General features: G+C 41.6%; 1 protein-coding gene across 5 annotated transcripts in view; it reads right to left on the reverse strand.

Moving 5' to 3' along the window:
- The window catches only part of TANC2 (tetratricopeptide repeat, ankyrin repeat and coiled-coil containing 2), a 301255-nt gene that overhangs the window by 152185 nt on the left and 128154 nt on the right, over positions 1-20916 (reverse strand). For 3 of the 5 annotated variants that reach the window (XM_063132053.1, XM_063132078.1, XM_063132044.1), the window contains one exon: positions 13340-13522. In XM_063132053.1, the coding sequence (XP_062988123.1) occupies positions 13340-13522 (183 nt within the window). The remainder of the gene's footprint in view (positions 1-13339; positions 13523-20916) is intronic. The other 2 variants (XM_063132070.1, XM_063132062.1) reach the window with 1 other exon arrangement.

Genomic DNA, 20916 nt, shown 5'->3' on the forward strand with positions numbered 1-20916 from the left:
ACAAAAGGAAAAAGCTAAAAATGGGATAGGGCCAGTAAAAAATAAGCAAGGTAATTATTGTCACATGATGAAGGACAAAATAAAAAAAATTCAGGAATTTTTTGAAGATTTATATAAGGAAAGAGATACCCAAACGATGAGGATGGAAGGGTATGTGGATAAATTTTTGAAGAAAGGATTAGAAAAAGAGCATAAGGAAATAATGGATAAAAATGTACCGCAAAGTGAAATAGAGGAGGTCATAGACCAGCTTAAAGTAGGGAAATCACCGGGGGTAGATGGTCTAGGACCAGAGTTTTATAAAAAATTTAAAATATTAATAGTGCCAAAGTTGTTGAAATTATATAATGCAATAATGGAAGGGGAGCAGATTCCAGAGTCATGGGAGCATTCTATAATAATTTTAATTCCGAAACCGGATAAGGACTTGACTCTCCCTGATTCATATAGACCAATTTCGTTAATAAATCAAGATGCTAAAACTTTTTCAACTATTTTGGCTAAAAGGCTAAATAAATTTATAGCTAAATATGTAGGGGAAGACCAATGTGGTTTTATAGCAGGAAGACAGATGCACACATTAATAGGTAGAGTTTTGAATGTAATACAGGGGATAAATAAGTCAAAGAATAAGGTGGGTATTTTAGCGTTAGATATTTTTAAGGCTTTCGATTGTGTGAGTTGGCAAACTTTAAAGTTGGTTTTAAATAAAATGGGATTTGGTAACAAATTTAGAGCAATAATAGAGCAGTTATATTCCAAAAACACAGCCGTAGTGGTAGTAAATGATGGAAGAACGGATAAGATACGACTAGCCATAGGGACAAGACAAGGATGCCCACTCTCGCCAGTCCTGTTTGTATTGGTGATGGAATTGTTGGCAAACACAATAAGAGAAGATGGGGAGATAGAGGGGATAGGTAGCAGTAACAAAATAAAGTTGAATATGTTTGCAGATGATACACTGATAACTTTTAGAGATCCTATAGGTAAAATGGAAAGAATTAAACAGCAGTTGAAAGAATTTGAAGAAGTTACGGGGTTAAGAATAAATTGGGCAAAATCGGAACTGATGTTATTTAATTATACCAAAAAGGAAGAAAAGGAATGGGAAGGGAAGGCTTCAGTTTTGAAAAGTAAAGGAAAAATTAAATATTTGGGTATTAAGATCCCCACTAAAAATCTAGAAGATTTGGAAAGTGAGAATTTAAATGGATTGAAAAAAGAAATAGTAGAAAAGTTAAAGAAGTATAAGAAACTGAACCTTTCTTGGTTTGGAAGAATAGCTTTAATAAAGATGAAAATTTTACCTAAGATTAATTTTTTCTTTAGGATGTTACCAATAAGAATTTCAGATTTAGAGTTAAAAAGTTGGCAGAATCTTATAAATAATTACTGTAATGCTGAGAAGAAATCAAGGATTAATAAAAGTAAATGGTATTTAAGCCAAAGGAAGGGAGGATTGGGTCTCCCAAACCTTAAGTACTATTATATACCAAATAGGTTAAGACACATTGCTGAAGCAATTTTAGGGGTAGGGGATTTAGAATGGATGGAGGAAAATATATCAGTTAATATAGATTTAAAATTGCAGAATGTATTTTTTAAGGAAAAAGGGAAGGGTAAATGGCTTAACGATTTAGATAATCAGTTTTTGAAGTTCCATTGGGAACTTTGGAACAAATATAAAAAGGAACTGCTTTCAAGTAATTCCTCCCTAACTCCGGTGATAATGCTAAAGAATTTTCCTGAAGACTTAAAGAATAGATTAAGCAAAGTTTTAATAGAAAAAAATAAAATGAAATTAAGAGAATGGTTAAGGGGGATGAATACAAGAAAGAGGTTGGAGGAAGTTTTAAAAGATTTGAAATTAACGTGGTTAAACTATGGGCAATTGAAACAATGGACTAAAAACTGGGTAAGAGAAAATGCAGAGTGTGGAGAGAGGACGAAATTTGAGGAATTAATTGAAAAAAAAGAAATTGATAAGGGACAAAATATAGGGACAAAAGGGTTAATGAGTCAACTATATATTATATTAGCTGAGAAAGGAGTGTTGGATAGTGTCGGGAAAGTGGGTTGGGAGACTGATTTGAAGATACAGATAGGACAGCAGAGGTGGGAAGGACTATAGAGACAGAGAGTGTTGAGAAATATATCAGTAAGAATAAAGGAGAATTACTATAAACTTGTATGGAGGTGGTATTTAACTCCGGTTAGATTAAATAAGATTAATAATCAGCTTTCAGCAGATTGTTGGAGGGGTTGTGGTGAAAAAGGAACGTATTTACATATGTGGTGGGATTGTAAACATGTACAAAAGTTGTGGAAGATGGTGTTCTTTGAAATTGAGCAGATTGTGGGATTTAAAATAGAGGACACAACAAGGATTGCATTACTCTCACTGCAAGAAGAACTTAAATGTAATAAAGAAACTAAAGAACTGATAACGAACCTGCTGACGGCTGCGAGGCTGATTGTAGCTAGGAACTGGAAGACTCAATGAGACTATTGTATTGAAGAATGGTATAAAGAAGTGTGGGACATTGCTATAAATGATAAATTGACATGTAATATTAAAATGAAAAGAGGTATAGTAAAAACGAATGATTTTGAGGGTATATGGAAAAAGTTCCTAGAGTTTGTGTTTTCTAAGGGAAGTGGGAAACCACCAACAGATGAATCTATGAGTTTTTGGAAACAGGAATGAGATCCCGAGGTGGGGGGAGCACTGTTATGTTGAGTACGAATATGTTTAATAGCTTAAGTATGAATATACGATATTAAGGCAATTTTATATTAATGTATCAACTGTTTTTTGTTGTTTTTGTTGTTGTTGTATTTAAAAAAAAAACAGATGCTAGAAAAACAGCTGACAAACATTCCCAGACATAGGAATAAACTTTGCAAAACAGTAGTTCTATGATTAAATCTCATGTGTGTGCGTGTACATGTAGTGCTTAGTTTTTAAGGGTGCAATCCTGTGCATGTTTAGACAGAAAAAGTCCCACAACTCTCAGCATTCCCCAGCCAGAATGTCTTTTAGATTGTAAGCCTGTGGGCAGGGACTGTCAAGAAATACTTTTGTAAGCCGCCATGAGAGCCTATTTTGGCTGAATGGCAGCATAAAAATGCTTAAATAAATAAATAAATAAATAATAAATACGGGAGTTGTAGGACTTTTTCTATGTAAACATGCACAGGAATGCACCCTAAGTTAGTTAAAAGCAGTAACTGGAAACCACAAATCAGAATGGCATCACAACCTTTGGGAGGAAGTTTAACCGTTCCTTCATGCTGTTTTCCTACTCTAAGTTTCTTCCCCACAGCTACTATTTGCCAAAGTGAAGAAAACATGTCAAAGATACAGCACATTAAATCTCATGTTTAAAAATGGTATTTGTTTTAAACTGGTCACTCAGCACAACCCGCTCACATTTAATCTGAAGACTTCTCTGTTATCTCTAATATTTTCCCTTACACAGAAAATGTCTATGCAAAGCTAAGTCTAAGATATTGCTGTTTTCGTTTATAAAGCAATCAGTATTAATAAACTAGTAGTGTCATTTCCCCAACACTGTTCACCAGTTTTTCATCAGTTGTATTCTTCCAAACCATTTTATGTTCCTCTTAAAAAAAAAAAAAAAAAAAATCTTGATTTTTCTTTATAAAGAGGAGGCAGAAGTGTTTCTTGCACCATAAAGGTGAAGATAAGCAGCTAAGAATTACAGGTTTATTCCTGTACCCTTTTGCCATGATGCAGCCTTCTTCACAGCTCCTTTATAAAACCACACACCTCACATGTTCATCTAGCATTACCCCGCCCACAGTAGACTATTTTTGTGTTTTATGCCACCCTCTATTTCCACCCCCATCAATTCTCTGAGGACTCTGAGTTGCTTGACAAAGAAAATGGCTGCATTCCAGGTTTGATGCAGGCAGCTAAAACACACTGTGGTCCTTTTATTCAAGATGGCATTATGGGTTCATCTTTCCTGTGAACAACAGAAAGTACTGTACCTAGCTGTCTTCAGTTATAACATCTTGACTCAACCTTCCAAAGCAACCTTCTAACTAACCCCCTGGCTTATAAAGTCTCTCTATTATCAGAAGAGCTGCTTCTTTGTATTGGCACCTTTTACCATTAGCCAGTCCCTAAACTCATTTGCAGTTTCTTCTGCCCCTTAATTCTGGAATTAAGAGTCTTGAACCTGACTGTATAACCAATTGGCAGGGGGCAGAATGCCTACCCCACGCATCAATATAACCCTAATTATATTGTATATTTGTCTGAATGTTACAAACCAAACTTGGCTGCAAAGGAGTGTATAAATGGAATATTATGAGATAAATAAATATAAAACATTAAAAATCCAAACACCATGTAGGGCTGGCTTATTTTTCCATCAAACACAAAATGCTAGTTTCCAACCCTTCTCAATAGAGACACTGATAACACAATAGCAATTGTAGCAATTGCTACCGTGCCCAGGCACTGGTTCAGAACAGTCACTGCCTCACCTGGGTTTGATGAAAAGGAAAGGTAGAGCTGGGTATCATCCGCATATTGATGACACCTCAGTCCACATCTCCGGATAACCTCCCCCAGCAGCTTCATGTATATGTTAAACAGCATAGGGGATAAGATAGAGCCCTGTGGAACCCCATGGCTTAGGAGCCACGGCACAGAGCAATAATCCCCCAGCACCACCTTCTGGAATCGGCCATCCAAGTAGGAGCGGAACCACTGCAACGCAGTACCTCCAACTCCCAGCTCAGACAACCTATCCAGAAGGATACCATGGTCGATGGTATCGAAGGCCGCTGAGAGGTCCAGGAGAATCAACAGGGTCGCACACACCCTGTCTCTCTCCCGACAGAGGTCATCCCACAGGGCGACCAAGGCAGTTTCCGTTCCAAAACCAGGCCTGAAACCCGATTGAAATGGATCTAGATAATCCGTTTCATTCAAGAGTGCCTGGAGTTGTCCTGCCACCCGCTCAAGCACCTTGCCCAGGAAAGGGATATTATCCACCGGCCTGTAGTTGTTAACATCCTCCGGGTCCAGATTAGGCTTCTTCAGGAGTGGTCTAATTACCGCCTCTTTTAAAGAGGCCGGCACCACTCCCTCTCTCAAGGAGGCATTCACAACCTCCTGGACCCAGCCGGCGATCCCCTCCTTACTTGATGTAATGAGCCACGAAGGGCAAGGGTCAAGCACACAGGTGGTCGACCGGACTTGGCCAAGCACCTTGTCCACATCCTCGGGCCTCAATAACTGAAACTCATCTAATAAAACTGAGCCGGACGGTGCTCTGAACGCCTCTACTAGTGGAGCTGCATTAAGTGTGGTGTCCAATTCATGACGAATCTGAGTGACTTTATCTTCAAAGTGCCGTGCAAACTCATCGCAGCGTGCTACCGAGGGTTCAACTATCTCACGCCCTGGCCCAGAGTGTAACAGGCCGCGAACCACTCGGAAAAGCTCTGCTGGACGACACTGAGAAGATGCAATGCTGGTGGAAAAGAACTGTCTCTTTGCCACCCTCACCGCCACAGAGTAGGCTCGATAGTGAGCTCTAACCCGTGTTTGATCAGACCCAGCACGAGTTTTTCTCCACCTGCATTCTAGCTGTCTCCCCTCTTGCTTCATTGCCCTCAGCTCAGGTGTATGACCGGGCTCTGCTCAGAGGGAGAGGACGCTTGGGTGCGATCGTGTCAACCGCCCGAGTCATCTCTGCATTCCACAGAGCGACCTGGGCTTCAACAGGAGCACTGGCCATATCAGCAGGAAAATCCCCCAGAGTCCTCTGGAATCCATCGGAGTCCATTAGCCTCCGGGGGCGGACCATTTTAATACGCCCCCCACCGTTGCAGAGGGAAAAGGCCGCCGAGAGTCTAAACCTCAATAGGAAGTGATCCGACCATGACAAGGGGGTAGATGTTAATTCCCCCACTTTCAGATCACCATCCTCCTGTCCAGTCGAGAAAACCAGATCAAGCGTGTGTCCTTTTACATGCGTTGGGCCAGTAACATGTTGAGACAGCCCCATGGTTGTCATGGCAGCCATGAAGTCCTGAGCCGCTCCGGATACAGCGGCCTCGGCATGGAAGTTGAGATCCCCCAGAACCACCATCCTGGGGGTCCTCAACACCAGGTCCGAGACAACCTCCGTCAGCTCAGGCAGGGAGACTGTTGGGCAGCAGGGTGGATGGTACACCAGCAGAATCCCTAATCTGTCTTGAGTACCCAACACACAGTACAGACACTCAAGATCAGTACTCGACTGAACAGGAAGCCTAGAGAGGGAGATTGTATTTCTATAGACCATGGCAAACCCCCCTCCCCGGCCCTCGAGTCTGTGCTGGTGCTGCACCGAGTACCCAGGAGGGCAGAGCTGGGTGAGAGCAACCCCTCCCAGTTCACCCACCCAGGTCTCAGTGATACATACCAGGTCAGCCCCCTCATCCACAATCAGATCATGGATGAGAGAGATTTTGTTTTGGACTGCCCTGGCATTCAGCAGCAGCAGCATCAGACCCGAGAGCAAGCTGATAAGGCCGCCAGGAACCATCTGGTTGGGGGAAGGACTAGAAGAGGGGATAGCTGTAAGGAATACGAGCTGTACGAGGGCGGTAGTATTCCCAATCGTAGAAGTCCTGTTGTCTATAGGAGTCAGAATATTGGGAAGCCCTCTCCCAGTCAGATCTAGGTGAGTGTGATCTGTCTCTGCGGGTCAAGCCTTGGAGATTGAGGCCTATGTTGTTCTACCTCAACTTGATTTTCTGCGTCCTGGTGGGTCACAACACCATGCACAGAAGCTGCCGATGCAGAATCACGGATTTCCCCTTCCGATATTGAGCTTGGTGTTATCGGAAGGGTGGCTCGGTACGGTAATTTCCGTGACCGTCGGTACCGTAGTCGATACCGAGTGGTGGCTCGGCCTTGAAGCGGACAGCGTCGAGGGTGGTCTCGCCGCGCCGCGTGGAGAGGAGGGTTTTTCAGACTCCTTCCTCTTTTTCTTCTTCTTCTTCTGCATTTCTGCAGACTTTGGCGTCCGGGCTTTCTTTGAAATCTTCTTAGCCGCGGATGTGGCCAAAGATCAACTTGGCGTAAGGGGTATCAGAGCCCTATTTTCCGCCATTGTAGTATCCGATATGACGAACGAGCGTATTTTGGAGCTCTGATCATCGTGGATAGTCTTTGTAGTGTGTTTTTCCATCCGCTTTTGTTGTGTTGGATCTGTGGCCCTGAGGGCTTTCTCCCAGAGAATAGATCTTAGTCTATCGGCTCTGTTCTTTCTTGTTTGCTTTGTGAAGGCCATACAATGATGACACGTTTCCACCTTGTGCGCTTCACCAAGGCAAATTACACATAGAGAGTGGCCGTCGGTTGGTGGGAGTTTGGATCCACATCTGACGCACTTTCTAAATGGTGCTTTAACGGCCATGCGCCTGGGAGGCGCCCGCGACCATAAGATCACTGTTTGAGGGGGGAAAAGCTATAATAATTTTTTTCTTTTTTTTCTTCTTATTTTTTTATAGGGTTGAATAACTTGGAAATAAGAGAAGAAAAACTATCTACAAGATCTTTTGGCGAATCAGAATTCAAAGGTGAGAGAAAACGCTAGAGGGTCGGTTTCTTCAGTCTTAGCACAATGGCGGACGATGAAGAACTGAGGTAAAGGCGGGAACCCCGGATACATGCGCAGTGGCGTGGGGGAGGGGTTCCCGCCTAAAACGTTTTACCAAGCTAGTAAAGGTTAAGGTTCCGGTCTCCGCGCAGGCGCAGAGCCCATATGTGTGATGCATAGAGACCACAAAGAAGAACCAGTCGGATCTTCTGTCTCAATCTAGTGGGGAATGAGATCTCTTTCGTATTGTCGACCTGTGGCATGTCCTGACTCTCTCCTTCTGATGTTGATGTAGGCTAACTGATATCCAACATTGGAGCTGGGCATGCAGTTGGTATCAGTGATTGTAGCAGTGGTATTGGCAGGAGGGCTCATGTTGGTATTGAGGGCTCCTCTGGTCGATCCCTAGAAGTCTATGGTACTGGCCACGGGGATCATTGTTGCCCTCTTAGATAACTTTTTAGCAAGAGACTGCGTAATTAATCTGCCTGGTGTGGGTGGATGTTCATAAGGTCTAACAGCCTCCTGTCATGTTTCTCAGAAAACTCCTGCTTTCGATGGGAGGCTTGCTAAGTAATCTACAAAGCTTTTATTAAGCAACACATGTCTCTTCTACCTGAATAGAGTTTAACCTCTTGGAAACATCCCCCTAGGCAAAACTATGCAAATTAAGCAAGACAATTGTCCATTCAAGAAGAATAGAATTGTTAACCGCCCAGAGAGCTCTGGCTATTGGGCGGTATAGAAATGTAATAAATGTAATAAATAAAATAAATAAAATTGGAAGCCACTTTTCAAATGCCCCGTAACTTCAGAGCGCCTGGTGCGGAGGCAGGTTCTGACGTAATCAAACCGACTTTCTCAGGCCTTCCTTCCATGCTGTGCGTTTCAGCTTCTTGGGGACCCTAGCATCAGCTAGCTTGTCAGGATGCTCTCCTCCGGAAAGAAGCTCACTTCCCACTGAGTGTGTAGGATTTGGCCTTGAGGAGATAAGCTCTGGAGAGGGCTGACTCCCAGCTGGGAAATCGCCTGTGAGAGCTTCCTCCCCCACTGGTACAGGCTGGCTGGTGTCTGGCGCTGCGTCTTCTAGTTCTTAATCTGATTCTGATTGATTACCTGAAACATCTTCTCCCAAAATAGGGGCAGCAGGGTTAGACATGACACCTCCAATGACAATCCCTATGGAGGGGAGTCTGCCATAAGAGTCTCGGCAGGAGCTGATGGAACTTGCGGTTGATTGCCCGCCTGAAGAGCTCTACTTTTTGTGAACCGCCCAGAGAGCTTCGGCTGTTGGGCGGTATAGAAATGTAATAAATAAATAAATAAATAAATAAATACTCCACAGGACAGCTTTTAGCCTATTCAAGCAGGATCTCCTGGTTTGTTTGGAAGAAGATTGGCAGAATTGCAAGACACCACTACGTGGCCTTTGCCTGAACAGAGAAGGCAAAGGGAATGGCTGTCTGAGCTTGGCAATTTGCTCCCACACTTTGAAGACTTTTGGAACAGACTTCGGAGGGCCATGCAGCCTCTCAGGTGATCGGAGATCGCGAAAAAAAGAAGAAAAAAAGAAAATAAAGTTAACAGAATTTACTATAAGAGGATATAAAAGATAGAATAAAAATGTCCCACAGGTTGAGTTTAGCAATAACCAACAGGAGAAATTCTCAACGCAGTTGCCACAATAATGGTCAAAAGAGAACTGGGGGAGCCAGTGTGGTGTAGTGGCTAAAGTGTCAGACTGGGAATCGGGAGATCCAGGTTCTAGACCCCACTTGGCCATAGAAACCCACTGGGTGACTTTGGGCCAGTCACAGACTCTCAGCACAACCCACCTCACAGGGTTGTTGTTGTGAGGATAAAATGGAGAGGAGGAGGAGGATTATGTACTTGGAGGTTACTTGGGGTGAAAAAGGCGGGATATAAATGCAATAATACAATACAATACAATTAGGCGGGAATCCCGTTAGGACATGCACAGTTGGCATGGGGAAGGGTTTCCCACCGAAAACACCTCAGCTATAGACGTTTCCAAGACAAGGCCCTGCACAGGCACAGAGCCCATATGTGTGATGCACAGAGACCACGACAAAGAACATCAGGAAACCATCTGGAGCCATTAGTCTCCAATGAAGGGACATTCTAATAGATCATTCAACCCTGCAAAATCTTCTAAACCCTATCAGGAAGTGATCCTCCCACGGGAATTAAGAATACCAGGGCATAACCAACCACACGTGAAGAACTGGACAGAACCTAGGACAGACCCATGGTTGTCACAAGTACCAAGAAATCCTAAACTGCACCAGACAATGAGGTCTTGGCATGAATAATAAATAACCTTCCAAAACAACTAGTCTGGGGAATTTCAACACCACCAACAGCTCCATCAGAGAGACTGTTGGGAAGAAGAACACAACACAGTTGCTGTTCTATTATTATAGTTTAACCATTAGAATCATAGAATCATAGAATAGCAGAGTTGGAAGGGGCCTACAAGGCCATCGAGTCCAACCCCCTGCTCAATGCAGGAATCCACCCTAAAGCATCCCTGACAGATGGTTGTCCAGCTGCCTCTTGAATGCCTCTAGTGTGGGAGAGCCCACAACCTCCCTAGGTAGCTGATTCCATTGTCGCACTGCTCTATGGAATCAGCTACCTAGGGAGGTTGCCTAGGGAGGCAATTTATTAATTGCCATTAATAAAACCTCAGAAAATAAGTTAAAAACAGAATCAGACATTTTAAAACGTTCATACATTTGTAAACAAAATCAGTTACATTTGTCTTAATAAATTCCATTTGTGTATTAGCTAGCAGAAATAAGTGGCAGCTCTATGAGACCAACACAAACTACATACATTCAAACTGTGGGGATTGCCAGACAGATTCCTGGGTGCCAAACATGGAATCAAAAAAGACCACAGCAATTCCACCTCCCTACTGAGTCTGTGCTGCTGCAGTAAAGAAATGTGGAGGATATGATTGAACATACCACTTGCCTTGTCCAACCAGGTTTGATTTGCTCATCCAAGATCAAAACCTGGCTTAGTCCTTGAGTTATGCAACTAATTAGGGTGAATTCTTTGTGATGAATAATGCTGAAATTTACTTCTGGGAAGGTCTACATCCCAAAAGATGGGAAAGAAGTGTTAGACTTGCAGCACTCAGCAGGCAGGATGGGGAGGTTTAAACTTCTCCCTGCACACTCAGATGGGATCATCTGGATCAAAGCCTCTCCCACCCTGCAATGATCCCCTCAAAATCACTATTTTTCTGCCATTATTAGTGGTGGCAAAACAATAATTTTGGCCATGTTGTGATCTCTACGGGGAGGGAGGTTAAATTGGAATCACTGTTTCCACACAAACTTTAGTGGGAGGGAGCAAGTAGTCTTGCCAGTAGTCTGCTACAAAATGGCTGTTTTCTGGCTGCTAATAACAGTGAAAATACAGATCGAGATCTCTGGGCCGGGAGATTAAAGCCTCTTCCACCCCACAACAAACCCAACTGGGGCTATTGCCCCAGTGCTGCTAATAGCACAGCTGGAACAACAATCTTCCTTGGGCTGCAAGGAAAATGGGTGGAGCTCCCAAGGGTTTGGGGGGTCTCATGGAGTGTGGCAGCGGACTGCATGTAGTCCATGAGCAGCATATTCCCCATCCTACCCAGGAAAGGAACATTTTCCACCAGCCTAAAGTTGATAAGATTTTCTTCAGAAGTGGTCTCAACACCATCTCTTTCGGCCAGTTTGGAACCACTCTCTCTCAAAAGGAGGCATCGATTACCTCCCTGCCAGTTTTTATAAGCCAAGAAGGGCAGGGATCTAATACAGAAGTGATTGCACAAACCAGTTCAAACACCATGTCAATGTCCTCAGGCTGTACCAACTGAAACACATCCAAGAAACCAGGAAAAGGATGGGCCTGGGATACCTCAGTTGATTCACCTGCTGTTAACACAGAAATCTACATCCTAAGACACAAAAAGATTTTTTATCTTGGAAGTGCCTAGCAAATGTATAAGACAGATCAACAATACCTGATGGAGCTCTTCTCCCAGTGTGAACCTACCCATACACTACGGTCATCATCTAAGGCCGTTTTCCAGGTGCTTCTTCCAAGGGAAGCTCAGAAGATGGCAACAAAGGAAAGGCCTTCTCAGAGGTGGCCCCCCAATTATTGAATGATCTCCCTGATGCAGCCCATCCAGCAACAACTTTGGTATCTTTTCAGTGCTCGGTTAAAACCTTCCTTTTCTCTCAGAAATCATGAGGTTTTAATCAGTTCCTGGATTCTTCTTATTGTTGATTGTTTAAAATTGTTTTAGATATATGTACTGTCTGTTTATATGTTTGTATGTAACTGGTTTTTATAATATATTTTTAAGGTTTTAATCTTTATAGAGCTTTGATCATTGGGCGGCACTGAAATGAAAGAAATAATAATAAATAAATAAAAAAGCTCAGAAACATACTAAAGATAAGGGGACCACATTGCTTTGCAACTGAGTTTTTTCAAACATTTGAAGAACAGGTATTCTCAAGAATGTGAGAAGTATGTATTTACATTACTTAAATTTGAGGGCGGGAACCAAAACTTGGTTAGATACAAGAATACTGTAAAGCTCCAAAGAGAATACACCTATATCGTTATTAAACACGGAGGGCAGGATCCAATAGTGTAAGTCTGCTAATAGAACTGCAATTCCCCTCCCCCTCACAGGCCCTCAAAATTTACTCTAGAGGGCTGAGTTACCGTCTGGAGCAGATTTTGGGGCAGTGCAGAGGATTGCAATGAGGAGGAGGGAAGGAGCAAGTTTTGTTAGGCTAGTGGAGTTCCTCCAGCATGAAGTTGGATTTAACCCTGAATATAAATTGTAATTAATTAAAATATATTAGTAAAAGCTTGAATTTTAATTGCAAAAATATTGGAAATAAGAGAAACATCTCTCATTTGAAGAGTGGCAAAGGGAATTCTGACACACTGATCGCATTCAGACAGAATGTTAAGCCAGGGCTCTGGAGAATCCTGTTTTATCATGAATGAGCTGTGTGCTCCTTCAGCACTGAGCCCATTCATTACCACTTGGCTCCATGAATGATTTGTTTAGTATGCTGTCTGAACCAAGGATAATAACCTGTTGCTCCCAAACAACCAGGATCTGTAAGCCAAAAATAAACCTCGATTTATACAACACGCTAAACTGGATTTCAACAAACACACCATCAACACAGTCCAAGGGTGAAAGAAAGTCTTTGATCTTGGTAAACAAGAATTCTCAGAGAAGGAGATTGTGTTACAGCAACTAAATTAGGCTGGCAGAAAATCCTGGAGTAGATTCTGGTTCTGCATGGTATTGGCAAGGATTTATTTACTTCCTTTCCCTTCCCCTCCCTTCCTGGTAATAGTGTCCATGTGACTGGTGAGTGGGAAGGGAGGCTAGCCGCACCACGTCCAGTCTCTCCCTGTGCTGCTCAGTATTGCGTTCTAATTTTTTTCTCCTTTCTTTGTTCACAACAGACTCCTAAAATTAATATTGTACACAGACCAAGTAAAATTGAAAGCAAACTCATTTAATTTACACAATGTCAAACAAACGGATTATCACTGAGAATTGTGTTTGGGGGGGAGATTTTGGGGGTGAAATGAGGGAAACGATCTGTATTCAACATTTCAAACTTGCTAAACTTGTGTAAGTTCCTTACCAGTTAATTTCTTCATGGGCTGGAGCCGAACACTGATAGACTGATGTGTTAGTAATGGGGAGGATGGGAGAGAGCGGGACATGCCTTCCATAATCCGAATGTGCTGCATACCTTCGGGGACTGGGAGTGTTGGGATAGCATACTCTTGTTCAAAAGCACAGTCGTTCTCTGTGGAGCTGCCACCTGAGAGAAATATAGCAATACAAGAAAAGAAAAACATGAATGTAATATTGCATGCTTGTTTAAAATCTGCTCATAGACAACTACTGTGGGACTTTACACAGCAACATATATTAAAGTCGGATAATTTCTTATTCAAATCAAACTACTTTCCCTAAACTATCAATTGGATATCTCACTAGTTCCACAGACAGAGCCTTGAGTCTATGTTAAGGGAAGCCAAATATTTTTTCCTTCATGACATACCCATGCTCAACCTGGGAAGCCACTTTTTTACAGATTACATATCCAACCTTGTTGGAGTGTTGACTAGAATATTGCAAAGTAGCTCATATGTTTGGAATGTCTGGGTCAGAAGAGCTAAAGCAAAGCACCAGACCCTCAAATAATGGTCATTTCAGCACAAATACAAATCAATATGAAATCCTGAACATTTGAATTGAATGCAAACATCCCATTCAGTTGATTTTATGTGTATTATTTGAACCTATGCCATCATTTTTGTTTCTAAACCCTTTCATCTTCTTCACTCCCTTTTCAGCATTCCTTCTTGGAGAGCCCCCACCAAAGGAAGTGAGGTGAGTGGTTACTAAGAGGACTGCTTCTTTTATGGCAACCTGGTTGCGGAATGAGCTTCCCAGAGAAGCTTGCCTAGCATCTGTGTTGTACTCTTTTTGGTGGCACATGTAGACCTTATTTCCCCTATTCACATAACCGTTGGTTAGCGTGTCATCTGTCAGACTCCGTGGACTATTTCACACTGTTGACTTGACTATTTTGGTTGGCTACAGATTCCCCAGACAAGCGCAGCCAAAACTGTGCCTGCCACTCTGCTACAGCAGACACAACTCAATTCTGAAATCTGCCTAGCAAGAGATTGCGCCCACCTCCCCCTCGTGCCCTGACAGCACTGACAAAATTATGGGCTCCTGACAGGCACCCATGCCCTGCCCTGCCCTGCCCTGCCCTGCCCTGCTCCCCCTCTCCCCAACAAGCACTGGATGGTGTGGTCTCAATAGCTCTGGACAAGTCCGCGCATGCCACAGCAGGGGTGTCAGACCAGGGCTGTGGGGGAATGGGGGGAAGGAATGACCAGTCGTTGCAGCGATCAGGGGGCTCCACACGCATCTTCAAGCCCTCAGCCCAAACAGCACTCCTCCTCCGAGCGTACACACTGGAGAAACAACACGTTCCCCTTTCCTACTCCTGATGCACTGCAGGACACTGCTCTTTTTTCTTTAATTTTTTAAAAAAACATCACCAACACAGACATCACATATAATACATGCAAACAAAGGTATACATGAAACAACTACAGTTACAATAAAAACATTTACGGGTAAGGTTAAAGTACATTTTTAGCCCTCTTCATGCCAAAAATGCCAACTAATTTCTTAATTACTATTTACATGTCAATCAAATTCAGTTCTTTCTTATGATTTATCTGTTCTTATGATTTATTTTGTTTTACAACAAAATTGTACTTCATTTCTCTCTAATCCCTCCTCCTTTCCTCTCTTTCCCCATCTTAATACTAAAACCCATAAACAAATACATCATTTTTCTCTATCTCTTTCAGAAGTTTCCATTCCAGCATAAACATAGTTGTTGACCTTTCTCTCATTATTGCTGTAAGTGTTGCCATCTCTGCAAGTTCCAACATCTTCAACATCCATTTGTCCATTGTTGGTATTGTTTCGTTCTTCCAGTTTTGTGTGTATAGCAATCTTGCTGCTGATGTCATATACAAAAATAAAGTTCTCCCCTTCTCTTTTATTTGCTTGTCCATTAGTCCAAGTAAGAAAGCTTTCGTTTTCATTTCTATGTATGTCTTTAATATTTTTTGAATTAAGGTATGTATTTGAGTCCAAAATGTCCTGGCTTTTTTCCAAGTCCACCAAAGATGATAAAAAAAGCCCTTCTTCTTTTTTACATTTCCAACAATTTCTTGAGGCACCTTTAAACATTTTAGCTAATTTAACAGGTGACATATACCATCTATATATTATCTTATAAAATTTCTCTTTAAGTTTTGCACATAATGTAAATTTTAAAACCTTTCCCCACATATTTTCCCACTCATCCATTAAGATGTTATGTCCAAAATATTGTGCCCATTTTATAATACAATCTTTTATTTGCTCATCTTCCGTCTCATATCTTAACAATTTATACGTCTTTGCAATAACATGTTCATCATTTGTACATAATAATATTTCAAATTCAGATTTTGTTTGTTCAAACCCATGATTTTTCTTATCTATTTTGAACCTTTCCATAATTTGTGTGTAAGAAAAGCATTGACATGTATGACCTTCTTTCAACAATTTCCCCCTTCTTTTTAACTTATATTCACCTTGTGACAATTCTAATACATCATTATATGTTAACCATTTGTGCATACTTGTAAAATCCCTTCTATGAAGAGCCTCTTCCATCGATACCCATAGCGGTGTTTTCTGGCAAAACCTTAATTTGTATTTATTCCATGTTCTTAAGATAGCATGTCTTACATAGTGATGATTAAATTCCACGTTAACTTTTGCTTTATCATACCACAGGTAACCATGCCAACCAAATCTCAATTCATGTCCTTCAAGTTCCAACATTCTTCTGCTTTTTAATGTCACCCACTCTTTCATCCACAATAAACAGCAGGCAGAGAAATATACTTTGAGATCTGGCAACACCAGTCCTCCTCTTTCTTTTGCATCCTGCAATATTTTAATTTTAACTCTTGGTTTTTTTGCTTGTCAGATAAATTTAGTTATCTCTTTCTGCCACTGCTTAAATGGTAGGTCTGATGTTACAACAGGTATAGTTTGAAACAAAAATAACATTCTTGGCAGTACATTCATTTTGATTGTTGCAATTCTTCCCAAAAGTGACAATTCGACCTTTTCCCATCGCTCCAAATCCCTTTTAACCTCATTCCATACCTTAACATAACTATTTTGAAATAACATACAATTCATATTTGTTAATACAATCCCCAAATATTTTACCTTCTTTTCAATTTGGAAACCTGCCTTTTCTATCAATTTTACTTGTTCTTGAGAATTCATATTCTTTGTTAACATCTTTGTTTTTTGTTTATTAACTTTAAAACCTGTTAATGCCCCAAATTCTTTCAATTTACTCATCAGAGTTCCAATGCCCTTTAAAGGATCCTCCAAAGTAAACACTAAATCGTCTGCAAAGGCCTCAATTTATATATCTCATGTTTATCTTTATTCCCCCGATTCGTTCTTCTTGTCTTATATCTCAATTCAGCAGTTCCAATACTAAAATAAATAATAGTGGTGGAACAATGTTCCTCTTTGTATTTCACAAGATTTAGACACATCTCCATTTATAATTATTTGCGCTTTTTGAGAGGTATAGATGGATTTCACTCATTTTATAAAATTTTCTCCAAGGTCCAGTTCTTCTAAAGTTCTAATAAAAAGTTCTAGTTAAGATTATCGAATGCTTTCTCTGCGTCTAAGAAGATCAAAGCCACTTTTCCCCCCAGATGTTTTTCCAAATATTCCACCACATTTAAAATTGTTCTTACATTGTCTTTCATCTGCCTTTTGGGTAGAAATCCACTTTGATCCTCATGTATGAATTCTCGTAACATTTTCTGAAGCCTTCCTGCCAAAATTTCCATAAATAATTTATAATCGTTATTTAATAGTGATATTGGTCTATAATTCTTTGTCAAAGTCAGGTCCTGTCCCTCTTTCGGTATAAACATTATATACGCTGTCTTCCAAGTATCAGGAATCTCTCTGCCACTTAAAATCTCGTTCATTGTGTTCTGTAAAGGTTGTAAAAGTTCCTCTTCAAATTTCTTATAGTATAATCCTGGCAATCCATCTGGCCCTGGTGTTTTCCCCCAACTTAGTTTTTCTTATTGCTTCCACCATTTCACCCATTGTTTATTGTTTTTTGGAAATTCTTGGTAATTTTTTGTTTTTTAATATATTTGTCCATTAAATCAACTGAAATGTCTTTTATACAAATTTGAATAATACTGGTGGAAAGCTCTTTGTATATTTTTGTTCTCTGTTAGTTCCATTCCATTCTCTTTTATATTAACTATTATTCTCTTTTCTTTTTCTTTTCTTAATTTATAAGCCAACCATTTTCCTGGTTTATTTGCTGATTCAAAATTTCTTTGCTTCACAAAATTTATTTTTTCCCCATGTCCTGAATTGTTATCATTGATAATTGTTGTTGAAGCATTTTAATTTGTCGTATAATACTTGCTTTTCCAGGTGCTTTCTTTAAAGCTTCTTCTTTTTTTTTAATCTTACTCAAGATATTTTGTGTTTCCTCTTCTCTTTTGCAGGAAGTTGCTCTTAATGGCTGCCAACAATCACAGCCACCCCCTCCTTCTTTCCCCCCCTCCCAGTTCCCTTCCCCAAGACAACTCAAATTCCACAGGTTACAATGGGGCTGCCTCCACCTCCACTTCTCTCCCAAACAGTTCAGCCACTGGTCTTTCGCATGCCCAAACCCCTCCCTGCCCCTGCTCTGTGCACACCATTAGCAATGAGCCATTTCGCCGAGCCAGGCAACCAGGCAGCAGCTCCAATCTCCCCCTGCTCCTCCCCGCTCCCGCTCTTCCCCAAGCCACGCCAAATGCCCATTGTACAGGTGCACACAGGTGATCCAGCATCGCTCTGTCCCCCACCGCTTCTCAGTGCTGCCTTCCCACTCCTGCTCTTTCCCAAACCATGCCAAATGCCCATTGTATTGGCACACACAGGCCACCCACCTCAATAACCATCTGCCTGCAATGGAACAGCATGTTGGTAATCCCACCTGTGTTTCTTTTCTTTTTTAATTAACTTTTAGGCTTGGGTCTACAGAACTCACAGCCACAGAACTCACAGTTTTAGGCTTGAGTCTACAGAACTCACAGCCACAGAACTCACAGTTTTAGGCTTGGGTCTACAGAACTCACAGCCACAGAACTCACAGTTTTAGGCTTGGGTCTACAGAACTCACAGCCACAGAACTCACAGTTTTAGGCTTGAGTCTACAGAACTCATAGCCAAGGTTCTCAATTAGACCTCACCAATAGGCAATGCCGCCTCAGCTATAAAGCAGCATGGACATATGGCCCCACTGGAGTCCACCCGGAGAAGAGCCTTCAGTATGGTGGCCCCCTTTTATGGAGGTCAGACAGGTGCCACCATGTGTTGCTTCCTGGGGCTCCTGAAAACAGTTTTATTCCAGGAAGGATCCCTTGACTGACCAGCCACGGTTGTTATCAGTACTCTTTTAAAAAAAATAACAGTTCATAATATGGTGTTTTATTTCTTTTATCTTTTTATCATCTTATCTTTTATTGTTCACCATTCCGGAATCTGTTTAGATGTGGAGTGGTATATAAATGCTGTAAATAAATAAATAAATAACTGCTGCCACTAGAATAAACTCTCTCTTGTTCCATTTCTGCAAACGAAATTTCTGTTTCTTGAGTTGAAACTTTGTTCTACCTTCCTCTGACTTTCTGTTGAACTTTATAATTTCCTGGCCTCCTGAGCAAAACTTCCTGACATCAATATTCTAATAAAACTTTTGACCTTTAAACTTCTAACTTTTTGGCTAAAACTGACTAGCACACACAAAGACTCAACCTCGATAATATCCGTAAACCAAACTAAATACAAAAATGAAGGACAACTCTGTTCCCTTACATCTCCCATACACACTTCTCTTTCAGTGAAACACAGCCTCGCAAAGGATCACTGTGCAACATGTATCCTGGTAAGACAGGCTTTTAGGAAATTTCATGTCTCCTTTTTAACCAACATCTTTTTGGGAAAGACCATCTACAATGGTGTTCTCTCTTCCATGTGAGTGTCGCATGTTCATTTGAAATGCCTGAAGTTTCGAGGACCACTTCTGCAACTTTGAATTCAAGTTTTGCATAGTCTGGATTCATTGCAAAGCATGGTCCATAGTCTAAATTCCTGTCCTAAATTCCTAAATTCCATAAGGTTTGAAGTGATCTAAAGTTCACAACTACCAGACTTTTGTTTTTGGATGGAAGAATTATATCTCCTATGGCAACAACGTTTTATTCAATTAAGCTATTGGATGCTTTAATATTCTCATAGTCTTGTAATAACACTGCTCCCAGTCCTGTTATCAGAAGCATCTGTAACTATAATAAAAGGTATGCTGAAATCAGGTGCCTGCAACACAGGTTAAAAAAAATCAATACATCTTTCAGCTTCTCAAAAGCTGCCTGACACTCTGAAGTTCAAACCATTTTTGTTAGGTCTGACAAGGGTCCAGCAATTGCACCAAAACGTAGGTCAAATCTTTTGGGTATTATCTGATGACACTAGTGGAAACCAACACTAATCAAGCAGGTGAGATTAATAAAGCTGTTTGGCCAGCAAAAAAGACAGGTTGCTTACCTGTAACTGTAGTTCTTCGAGTGGTCATCTGTGCAGTCACACATATGGGCTCTGCGCCTGCGCAGGGCCAGGTCGGAAACTTCTCTAGCTGAAAGTCTTTTAGGCGGGAACCCCTCCCCCACCGTCCACTGAGCATGCTCAGGGGTTCCCGCCTAATCCCCTCAGTTCTTGAAACCACCTAAACAGTCTCACTGAGGAGAACCACCAGGTGATCAAAAAATAATGACACCATAGTGGGGACGGTGGGAGGGTTGTGTGACTGCACAGATGACCACTCGAAGAACTACAGTTACAGGTAAGCAACCTGTCTTTCTTCTTCGTGGTCTCTGTGCATCACACATATGGGCGAATAACAAGCTGACTACCCGGAGGTGGGTGGTGTCAGGTGATGGATGAAAATTCAATGGATTGCCGATAAGACGGCACGCCCAAAGGCACAGTCTCTACGCGCTCTGATGTCCAGACGGTAGTGACTGGCAAAAGTCAGAGGTGTCGACCAGGTATCCGCTTTGCAGAGGTTCGCTATGGCAATACCTCTTTCAAAAGCTGTAGCAGTGGCCCCTCCTCGGGTGGAGTGAGAGTGCACTTTCCCCTTCAGTGGGGGGCCAGCAAGTTCATAGGCTAATTTAATAGTCTGAAAAACCCAAGCAGATATTCTCTGCGGAGATGCTTGGAGTCCCTTTTGTTTGACCCATAACAAACAAAAAATCTTAGGGATCTCCGGAGAGTCACTGTTCTGTCCAGCGTATGTAGTGTCGACTCAAGAAGTGTTGTTGGTGCAAGGAAAAAGCTTGGCAGAGTAAAATCCTGCCCAAGGTGAAAGGAGAAACAACCTTTGGAAGAAAGCTGGGTCCGGTCTAAGGACCACTTTGTCGGCATGAAAAACTGTATAAGGTGAGTCCATACGGAGTGCCGCTAACTCTGATGCACATCTAGCAGACGTTATGGCAACAAGGAATGCCACCTTAAAAGTCG

Source organism: Elgaria multicarinata, chromosome 1 (genome assembly GCF_023053635.1).
Source record: "Elgaria multicarinata webbii isolate HBS135686 ecotype San Diego chromosome 1, rElgMul1.1.pri, whole genome shotgun sequence".
NCBI classification, from domain to species: domain Eukaryota; kingdom Metazoa; phylum Chordata; class Lepidosauria; order Squamata; family Anguidae; genus Elgaria; species Elgaria multicarinata.